At 36.7% G+C, this 11,358-nt stretch overlaps 2 protein-coding genes across 3 annotated transcripts in view; one reads left to right on the top strand and one right to left on the bottom strand.

Moving 5' to 3' along the window:
* Positions 1-7,014, top strand: part of LOC112053447 (protein orai) — a 61,491-nt gene extending 54,477 nt beyond the window's left edge. For both annotated transcript variants that reach the window (XM_024092853.2, XM_024092852.2), the window contains 5 exons: positions 756-957; positions 1,601-1,757; positions 2,240-2,506; positions 3,168-3,269; positions 4,095-7,014. In XM_024092853.2, the coding sequence (XP_023948621.2) occupies positions 756-957; positions 1,601-1,757; positions 2,240-2,506; positions 3,168-3,269; positions 4,095-4,243 (877 nt within the window). In that variant the 3' untranslated portion in view covers positions 4,244-7,014. The remainder of the gene's footprint in view (positions 1-755; positions 958-1,600; positions 1,758-2,239; positions 2,507-3,167; positions 3,270-4,094) is intronic.
* A 565-nt stretch (positions 7,015-7,579) lies between these two features.
* On the bottom strand, positions 7,580-11,248 carry LOC112053450 (uncharacterized). Its single transcript, XM_024092857.2, has 3 exons — positions 10,812-11,248; positions 10,254-10,478; positions 7,580-9,569 (listed from the first exon to the last, which is right to left on the bottom strand). The coding sequence occupies exons 1-3, from the start codon at positions 11,096-11,098 to the stop codon at positions 9,410-9,412; spliced, it is 672 nt and encodes a 223-aa protein (XP_023948625.2). The 5' UTR covers positions 11,099-11,248; the 3' UTR covers positions 7,580-9,409.
* Positions 11,249-11,358: the final 110 nt, after the last annotated feature.

Below are 11,358 nucleotides of genomic sequence, written 5' to 3'. Positions count from 1 at the left end.
TTGAATTTCCTACTTACTTAAACATTATTTTTCCCGTAGATGTCTTCATAATCTTTTATATCTCTATAATCTTGGCCATTATTTATGTATGTATTATTTTATCAAGGTAAATTCTTGAATCCTTAATGGTATTTGTGAGGTCGCCTCATCCAACTTCTGCAATAAATGTGACAAATAAAATGTTACAATTTAGGTTATAGGCATTTGACGATAAATGGTTAAGTAATTGACGGTGCATGGATAAGTATTTGACGATGCATGGTTAAGTATTTCACGATGCGTGGTTAAGTATCTGACGACGAATGGTTTAATATTTGACGATGCATGGTTAAGTATTTGACGATGCATGGTTAAGTTTCTTACGACGAATGGATAAGAATTTGACGATGCATGTTTAAGTATCTGACGACGAATTATTAAGTATTTGACGATGCATGGTTAAGTATCTGACGATGCACGGTTAAATATCTGACGACGAATGGATAAGTATTTGACGATGCATGGTTAAATATTTAACAATGCATGGTTAAGTAATTGTCGATGCATGGTTCAATATTTGACGAAGCATTGTTAATTATATTTGGCACTTTGATATTGATGGTGCCAATAGTGGTATGCGTAGGACTCTTTGTCTCTCTCTTTTACATAGGGAAAGCTTAAGCCCTACAAGTCTAACACGTGCTTCAATAATAATTGTATTTTTTATGGGTTAATTACAAGTAAACATATAGTTTAAAGTATCCATTCTTTTCCAGGGTCAAGGTGACGGTGACAGATAGCCCTACCATCTCAGTAACACCGCCGCACAGCTTGGACTACGAATGCCCTAAAGGTGGTAGCACACCAAACGGCAGTGTTACACCCAACGGGATGTTGTCCAACAAGTCTACTCCTACCACGGTGCTGTTGAGCCCGGGGTATCTCCAGAGCCATTGTCAATGTAACCAGTCAATTAGGGTAATTATCTATACATATAATAAAACTGTCGAATTCTGTATATTGAAGATATTTTGAATTCTTTTGTTGGAGGGCAATAGATGATAACACATACATAAGCCAATTTTGTCTGCCCGTCTGTCTGCTTGTTCGTGTTTTTTGTTGACCGGGCATCACCCTGAGACTACTGAATGAATTCAAATGAAACTTGGCACAAACGGTCTCCTCGCCGACGTAGGGTATTGTCCTTCCCAGCTTCAGACTTCCGGCTGATAGTTCCTCGGAAGAAACAAAAACTCTTTATTTTTCAACCACCGAGGTATCAGTTGGGTCATGATCTCCTTTGACAAATATTCAAGTATGTCTTATGCAAGGTTTCTCAAACTATTTATTCTTCACGCTTTCAGATGATTTTAAAATCAGCTTGAAGAGTTTCATAAACAGGTCATGTAGTGGGGTCTCAACGTATGTTCAGCCCATACTACTCGTACTTGTACCTACTTACACTACTAATTACATCAATTAAGTTACAAGCAGCTAATGACCGCGGTATTTAGAAGTCCTTGAAATAGGCTTCCCACCATACTCATCATTCCTTCAATAATGATGATCATCATCATCGTTATTGAAGGAATGATGGGTAAATGTACGATCTTATTTTCAGAGTGTTAGTGAAGTAGCTTTATCAATGCCAGTGCCGGTGACAGGGTGGAGCGAGGACGTGCCAGGCCCGACGTCGCCCGACGGCCTCTCGTGGAGAAGACTGCACATGTCCAGAGCGAAGCTCAAAGCAACTGCTACCACCTCTGAACTATTGTCAGGTGAAATCATCATCATTACAACCCCTCGGCGCCCTTTGCCGACTAGTCGCAAACATATATATATAACGCCGATAGTTGCACATCTCTAAAAATACATATGTTGATGAAAATGAGATTTCATATAATAGTTTAAAAAACTAGATAAATTCGCTTGATACCCACATCATAGGGGTGTATTTCATATTGGATTTAAGTCACGTGACTATTTTCTTTCGTATTCCTGACAGCAAATCCTTTCATTTGATATCCATAACATGGGGTTGAATTTCAAACAGCCAGTCCGCAATCTGGGGCCGCCATATTGGATTTGTAATGACGTTACTTGGCTAGTCATGTATTGTCATCAGAACTCAGAGCGTGTGCAAAATTTCATCCTAATCGAAGTCCGGGAAGTGGGTCAAATCAAGATTCCAAGATTTTCTTACATACATTGTTACAAGTGAAGCTATGTAAGCGTATATTAATAAAATATATATTTCCAGGTTTCGCAATGGTTGCGATGGTGGAACTGCAAATAAACGAGCCCACCAACGTCCCGGAATGGCTGTTCGTGATGTTTGCAGTGTGCACCACAGTGCTGGTCGCAGTGCACATCTTCGCCTTGATGATCTCCACGTATCTGCTGCCCAACATAGACGCTGTGAGCAAGATGGACGCCCCCGGAGGTCCGGCGCAGGCGCTGAGGGACTCGCCACATGAGAGGATGAGAGGGTTCATTGAACTGGCGTGGGCGTTTAGTACAGTTTTAGGTAAATCTAATTATGTATGTTGATTTGTTTATGATTTGAGAGCTATTATAGCCATGATATGACCTCGGCCTACGATTCCGGAGGGTGTGTTCGAATCCGGTGAGGGACATGCTCCTCCAACTTTTCTGTTGTGTGCATTTTAAGAAATGTGCATACCTGAGAATTTTCTTAATTATCTGCGTGTTTCTTTTTTTTTATTCTCCACAAGTTAGCCCTTGACTACAATCTCATCTGATGGTAAGTGATGATGCAATCTAAGATGGAAGCGGGCTAACTTGTTAGGAGGAGGATGAAATCCACACTCTTTTCGGTTTCTACACGACATCGTACCGGGACGCTAAATCGCTTGGCGGCACGTCTTTGTCGGTAGGGTAACTAGCCGCGGCCGAAGCCTCAAACCAGCCACACCTGGACAAATTAAGAAAACCTTAATCGACCCAGCCGGGAATCGGATACAGGACCTCCGTCTTGTAAATCTACCGCGCATACCAATGCGCCACGGAGGCCGTCAAAGTGACGTGTGCCAACGCGCATTAGGCCAGCGTGATGGACTATTGGCCTAACCCCTCATTCTGAGAGGAGACTTGAGCTCAGCAAAGAGCCGAATATGTGTGGTTACTAAGTATTATTTTGTTTAAAATATTAATGTTTTTTCTTCCAGGACTATTCCTGTTTCTGGTAGAGATTGCTATCCTGTGCTGGGTCAAGTTCTGGGATTACTCCTTCGCAGCGGCCACTGCAGCCACCGTTATCGTCATTCCAGGTAATTCTACTACTGTTTACACACTAGCACCCACGTAGTCCTAGTTCCCATGGGAATATAGGGACACTCACAAATAACGTTTCTTTCTATTGGTAAAAAAATTTCAAAATTGGTTCAGTGGATGCAGAGACTATCTCCTACAACCACACCAACGTTACCTCTTTTATTTCAGCTGGGAATCGAATAAGTATAGGACCTTTCTGTTAAAAAACCAATGCACTACTCACTGCACCAGAGGCGTTAAAATTGGTGAATTCCATTAAGTTAAAAAAGGAAGTCCAAGTTCCATGTAGTAAAGCCACTGGGCTGTGTGGATCCACCCTAATAATCTGCATACATGCTGAAAATTTAAATTTTTTGTATTTAATAATAACTATGGGCCTTATTAGAAGACTCATAGTCACTCAGCGGGCGTTGGAGCGAGTTATTCTTGGAGTTTCTCTATGTGATCGAATCAGAAATGAGGAGATCCGCAGACGAACCAAAGTCACTGAGCTCAGCAAGTTGCGAAGCTGAAGTGGCAATGGGCAGGCCACATAGTTCAAAGAACCGATGGACGTTGGGGTCTCAAGGTGCTAGAATAGCGACCCCCACCGTAAAGCGCAGTGTTGGTCAACCCCCCACTAGGTGAACCGAGGACATAAAGCGGGTTGCAGTGAGCCGCTGGATGCTGACGGCTCGAGACCGTTGTATTTGGAAGTCCATGCAAGAGGCCTGTGTCCAGCAGTGGACTCCATTGGCTGATAGATGAATGATGATGATTCAATAGTAACTCAGGCATTGTTTTTTTATGTACCTAATGAAGTTTTTTTTTTTTTTTTACAGTATTAATAGTGTTCGTGGCATTCGCGATTCACTTCTACCACTCACTCGTGGTGCAGAAGTGCGAGACTTCTGTACAAGATATCAAGCAACTGGAGAACATGAAACGGGACCTGGACACAGCCACCGTCAAAGTCAACATGTACCAATAGTTTCCACCAACCCGTACTAAAGCAGTGTGGTGGGTTTAAGCCACGTGCGCGCGCTCATCAAGTAAAACATCATGCAACTGTTACATGAAATGAAAGTTGGATACAGCCACCGTCAAAGTCAACATGTAGTTTCCGCCAACCCGTACTAAAGCAGTGTGGTGGGTTTAAGCCACGTGTGCGCGCTCTTGGAGCAAGATATCAAGCAACTGGAGAACATGAAACGGGACCTGGGCACAGCCATCGTCAAAGTCAACATGTACCAATAGTTTCCGCCAATCCTCACTAAAGCAGTGTGGTGGGTTTAACTCGAAATTCCCTCTCTGTTGGTGTGTTAACTTAAAAGGAGTATCTTGGGAGTTTCAATTGACATATTGAAAATAGAAAATTAAGAACTTTATACTCGAAAATAAAAAATCTCAAAAAATTATAATAATATCTTAAACCCTTCGAATATAATTTAAGAAAACTAAAAAAAATAGCTAACGTTGAAATATAAAATATCACCTTTAGAATAAGTAGAAATAAATATGAAGTATGTGCAACAATTATAACTATAGGAAATTAATGAAGTACCTTATATTTATTTATAATTAATACTCAGAATACAGAAAACCACCAGAAGCCACGTTTAGATGTCATTCTATAGTGCGCAGTGTGTCCAAAAATTGTACACAACAGCCTGCACTCGTCGCAATTCTCACCCGCGTAATGTTGCTAGTACATGAGGCTGTTAAATTTTTCCCTATTTTGTGGTAAAAATTTATAATGTTAAAAGGAAAACAATAAGTGTACAGTTCATCACATTAAATGTTAACTTGTATGGTAAATAATAAAAACAGTGGGACCGGTTTTCTAGTGATTGCTAAGAGTCAGCAAGAAAATGAACTCTAAAAAATTTAAGACAAGGACAAATAAATAATAGATATAATAAGACGGTTATTATAAAACTTATCAACTAACAAACTAAAGAAATACATATTTACAATAATAATTTTATATATTCCATATAATTATATTATATTATTATTATAAATATGTATTTCAATCGTGTGCACAGTTATTATTATCTCGTCTTATTTCTCTAATTTTTATGTCTCTTAAAATTCAAGTATAAATAAGGCCATTGAATTGGTTTAATATCTTTTAAGAATGTGTTTTGAAGATAAAAATATTTTATTTAATCCTCTTGCTCAAACAAACAAGCAAACAAGTAGGTACACAAACAAACAAAAGACCAAACAAGCACACGAAAACAAACAAATGTGCAAACAAACACACAAACAGACAAGAACGAACGAACTTATTATAATATAGCACGCCATTGTTATTTGTAAAAAAATCTTAAAGCTTTAAGATTATTTTACACTTTCTTTATCTGCGCTGATTACCACAATTTTATTTCAACTTAATTGCCGGAACCTATGCCTACCTATTTAGTTGATTAATATTTTACATAAATAATAAATCCTTGAATTGAAATTAAAAGTAGGGAAAATCAAAACAATTACATTGGCAACACTTACAAAATGAAGTCATCGGTTTCTATGACAACTAAATTCACGTAAAAATTATTCATTATTTTAACATAAGAATATTTATTTGTGCTACTTACACGTGAAATGTGATCCTATTCAGTTTCTTTTTTCTACCAACGGCATTTTTACACGAAGGAATAGCACAAGACGGCTTAATTTAATTAAATTTGTCACCTGTATAGCACGTCAAACAACACGACAAACACAGAGTGAGTAATCGTAAAATGTGTAGTTTAAATGGCTTCATTTCTTTGCGCTATCACTCCTTCTGGTGGTTTTCTGTATTCTGAGAATTAATATTTAGAATATAATTGTAAGATTTAATAAGTCTCAAAGACATTGTTGTGATGTTTTAGATCGACTGATATAATAGAATTAATATAAAATTCGTTTTAATGTACCTTATTAGTGAAATTTTATTCGCCAGAATTTATTACCTATAGATATTTTAAAACAAACGACTATTTTTCATTTGCTAAATATTTTTTTATTTTAGTACTTCATTTTTCGGTAAATGGCAATAGTGATGACACTCCCATGACATGCCGGCGACGGGGAGGGCAGGACTGAGCGGGTGTGAAATCGTGCGCGCGGGGTAGAGGCTGAAAGTATCATCAATTGTGGGTTTATCTGTTATCGCTACCCGCCTCCCGACCCCCCGCAGACCATCGGGGGTGTTACGAACGAATTAGCCAAGCTATACCTACCTATCTAAACAATTATAATTTTGAAACAGCTCACATCACGTGATTTTGTCTGAATTCACGTACCTAAGCGAACAAGCTCATGATTATAAATTTCGGGTGTGTTTCAATCTTGTCAATCATATAACGATTGTACATTTACGTGAGGTAAGCCGTTTTACTTATTATAATAAAATCTTCAATTTGAATTACAATTGTGCAGTAATTGTATACTTTTGTGTGCCTAGTGGGAGTTTTCAATATTTTCATACTGTTACTATCGCGTTGACGTAAACACAAATTTATATGTATGTGTAAACGCAGTAGTGCCACTACATGGCGCTGTTTCAATTTCTTAAAAAATCGCGTTTACGTTAACGCGATAGTAACAGTATTAAACTGCCACTAGGCATTACTTCTGAAGTCTACTGGAATGTGTGTCATCCCTGGCAACGATTTAAAAATGCCTGTATACACTTTAGTTACTCTTATACTGAATGATAAAACAATACAATGTTTCAAGAATAAAATAACTATGATTTATAATGAACAATTGTTTTCATTACTAACCTTGCTTCTATTCTTTGAGTTAACGTTCAATCAACAAAATCTAATTATGAGATCAAAATAATTTTACAAAAATAACTTATAACATGAACGATTTAAATAAAAAAAACTTCAATCCCTATTTTAGCCCTTTTGGAAAATTGAAACATACAAACTTTCAACCCCTATTTTACCCCCTTCTGATTTTATTTTCGCCATAGTAACATAACGTAACATTCTGCGTACTGTGGTCTCGAATCCTGCTAAGTTTCATTTTATTTCATTTCATTATAATTCATTTAGTAGTTCCAGCGTAACAAAATCACGAACAGACAAACAGAGAGACAAGACAAAAAATATTAAAAAAATATTTTTGGCTTCAGTATCAATTATGTCAGCCACTGACGATCAAGTAATCTGACATGCATGAAGCGCTAACGGCTTGACAGCCGATAAAAAATTTAAAAAATTATTTTAAAAATATCTTCAATGTACAGAATTTGACCTGTTACAGTTTTATTAGTATAGATATATATTCCGCGTAGATATTATTGAAATAAAAAAAGCTCAGATTACAAAATCTATCAATTTATTCATGAATTAAACCTTTAAACAAACATGGTAAATTAGGTAATTTAGCTATAAGGATATGAATAGAAAAACAATAAAAATGAGCTAGCCTACCTATAGCACGTAATTTTTTTAATGTCAATGGTTTTCGTTTCTAGAAAGCAGATTCAGAATCTATCATTTACTTATGTTATTGTGCGAGTAAGATGCTAGGTAGTATACAATCAGTCAGCAAACATATCCTACTACTCCCCAGCCAGATCCCCAGTTATATGCTAGGGTAACATAGGACATGTACAGTACAACATAAGTTTTTAACTTGCCGAAACACCTACACAAAAATGTCCACCAGCTCTTGGACTATACTGAAAGACCGAGACGTAAGCGCGCAAATGGCGCGCCGTAAGCGCGGCATCGCAGATTCGACTTTCCGAGGCGATCTGAGTGCTTTTTGCTATTATACTGGTCTTTTTGCTAAGATTAAGAAGCTAAGCTATGAAAATCAATTGTTCTTTAGCGAAGTAGCGCGAATCTGCTAAAAAGGAACACATCCATAGCATCTTTCTAGCACAAAACAGTTATAAGGTCATGATAAATTATTATTATAAAAAAAAAGTAATAATGTTTTTAAAATGATCAACATATTTAAAATAAAACATTTCAATTAAACTGTTTGCAAGTACATATATAAAATTATTTAAAAAAAATTTGTTTAATTGTTCATAAATAAAAGGTGGGTATTAAGAACAATTTGAATAGAGAGAGGGACCAAACTTTAATAATGTTAAAGTATAAAATAGAGTACAATAATAATTACATTGGGCACACATGGTAGGTATTAATAGAATGTAGATATGAACCCAAGACAATGTAAAGGTAGCCTTCCGTTCTTGGCGACCGCGACCTGCGACCGCAACCGGGTGGCACGACCCCGAGACCGCGTCGCGCGACCGCCTGTATTTAGTGCTCCATATATATTCATACTAAGCAGTGGGTTGTGCGACCCGGTCGCGGTCGCCAACAACGGAATGCTGCCATAAGGCTTGACTGGTTTTTCCTTAACAAATGCTGTGTTAAATTTGAAAAGCTTCCAGTGCAAATAGATAAATTTAAGTATCTTACTATACTACTTGAAAACATCATGCTTTCCATATTCACTAAATATTATATAAAACCTAAGTAATCCTTATACTATATCTGCAATCATTCAATCTTGCAATAATATAAAGAATTAGTAATTAATACTAAATTTTAAGTTTCATATAAATCACTGTTGTATCGACAATAGAAACAATTTTGATATACCAGTATCAATGTGGCATTTACTGTTAGATAACACATAAGTAGACATTGGATAATATGCAATATAAAAATATTCACTAAAAATGGGCAAAATATGCACAATCCATACTAGTATTATAAATGGAAAAGTAAGTCTGTCTGTCCTGTTACCTCTTCACAGCTAGCCACTGAACCAATTTGGATGAAATTTGGTATAGAGATAAAGTGAACCATGGCACAAAACATGAGCTACTTTTTATGGCAAATCCTAATTTTTATAATGAAATGCTGATAAGCTAAATACTTTTTAAAAGCTGCATACACAAAATTATTTTTTATACAAATCACAAGCATTGGGGTAATTTGACAGCCCATTATGGACAATTGTCCAAAGTTGTTATCAAAGTGGCAATAGGTATCTTATTTGTTGGTACATACATAAATCCCACATATTTCTATGTGTCTTCATATTGCTTCTATTGTCTTTACAATTAACTTTAAAGCTTATGTGTTATTAAAACAACAACTTCAATCTTATTCAAACAGAAGTATCACATTTCCATCTCCATTCTAGAATGTTCTGGCACAAGGACTCCATTTCTTTTCTTAGGTGTTTCCTCATCATTATTCTGGTCATTCTCTTCTTTTATCTTGTCTAGGACATTTTCTCTGGGCTTCCACACTACTAAGGACATTTGGGGTTTGTGTAATCTGAAACAGACAATTGTCAATGTATTGTAGAAAAGTATATATTTCAGAGTGTTTATAATTATTATTATTAAGGATTATAGTTCTTACAATATAGTTCAATAGGTACATTGAACTATATCATAAGAACTATATTGTAATTTACGCCAATTAATTTAGCTTGATGAACAAAGATATAGATTATTTTTTATCTTCAACATTTTTGTTTTTTATGTATCAAATAACAAACTACAAAATGGCAATCAGCACTTCACACACAAAGGAATCATATCTGAAAAAGAAGTTTAATGAGACTACTACTACTGAAAGCACAGTGGATATGACCTGTCTCCGATTTCGGAGGGTGTGAGTTCGGTTCTGGTCTGGGCATGAACCTCCAACTTTTCAGTTGTGTGCAATTTGAGAAATTAAAATATCACATGTCTCAAACAGTGAAGGAAAACAATGTGAGGAAACCTGCATACCAGAGAATTTCCTTAATTCTCTGTGTGTGTTAAGTCTGCCATTCCGCATTAGGCCAGCATGGTTATCTTATATATTTTTTTTAGTCAGGTCTCCCTCAGAAGAGAGGATATACAGCTTAAACCCAGCGCGCTGATCCAATGTTGATTGGCTGGACTCAATATTAAAATATAATATTAAAACATTATATCATACAGTGAAGCAACATGGCAATAAAATAATTACCTTTCTATTAAAGCAGTGGGCAGTATTGGTTCCTCTTGCACTTTTTTAACATCTTCAGACAGTACAATAGTGTGTCCCTTGAGCTTCTCACACAGCATGCTGGTGTCCACAGCCACTTCCATCACATCTTCAGATGCTAGCGAGTGTTGTGTGTAGTTTGCAGATATGTGTAGACTGCTCATATGTGCTGCCATTTTTTCTTCTGTTATTAGCTGTTTTGCTGGACTGAGGACCATACTCTATCGTTAGTAAGTTTGATAAAGGTGCTTCAAAGCAATCGGATTAGCAGTAGCTTTCATCTTCACACAAGTAGTATTAATAATTTTATGCAATAATATTTTTTAATTAACAGTGGCGTTATTATACCATCTAAGGTTTGGAGCAAATTCATTATGGGCGACAGATAAAATGGTGATTGTAATTTTTTACTATATGTTAAACTTTTTGACCACAGGCTTGTGGCATTAAAAAGAACATGCCTACTGTGGTATTTACAAATACTTCAAATGCTATTAAACTTAAAACTAAGCTTACTCAATTTCAGTTCATGATACTTACATTACTGGAGGTTCAACGTCTAAACTCTTTCTTTTACAATGGATGACGGGAGACACTTTAGCTTCTGCGGGTGTCTCAGCGGTGAACTGTACGAGATTCGGCGGTGATTGCATGCTCCATGGCAGATTCTGGACATTCCATGGAGCTCCCGTAGGAGCAGGCATGTTGTGTGCTTCAGGAATCCCACGATAGGGACCCGGGGAAGCTAGAGCTTGCTGCGCAAACATTTGTTTAGCGAGTTCATCTGACTGGTTGTACGGAAACGCGGGATATCCGTAAATATCCATTTTAATAGTTTGCCTTCTAGAATCTGGAATTTAAATAGCCTCAATTCACTGAATTGCAAATCAAGCGTTGTATATTTTTAAATGTAGTTTCGAGATTTCGAGATTTCGAGAACCAAGATTGACATTTGACAAGTCAACAATAAACACAAAAGTGACATTTCAGTTTTCTAGAATAGCACAAAGACAACGTAGACATTGATTACAGATTAACATAGTAAAAACAACGATACCTCTTTTGGGAAATCTTGCATTTTACTTTT

Source organism: Bicyclus anynana, chromosome 8, assembly GCF_947172395.1.
Source record: "Bicyclus anynana chromosome 8, ilBicAnyn1.1, whole genome shotgun sequence".
NCBI classification, from domain to species: Eukaryota; Metazoa; Arthropoda; class Insecta; order Lepidoptera; family Nymphalidae; genus Bicyclus; species Bicyclus anynana.
Note: the sequence above shows the minus strand (reverse complement) of the source record. Positions and strands in the feature narration are given on the sequence as shown.

Coding starts and splice junctions, on each gene's coding strand:
- LOC112053450 (XM_024092857.2), bottom strand. CDS start 11,098: ATGGATATTTACGGATATCCCGCGTTTCCGTACAACCAGTCAGATGAA. Junction 10,479..10,811: donor GACGTTGAACCTCCAGTAAT/GTAAGTATCATG, acceptor TATGGTCCTCAG/TCCAGCAAAACAGCTAATAA. Junction 9,570..10,253: donor CCCACTGCTTTAATAGAAAG/GTAATTATTTTA, acceptor TGTCTGTTTCAG/ATTACACAAACCCCAAATGT.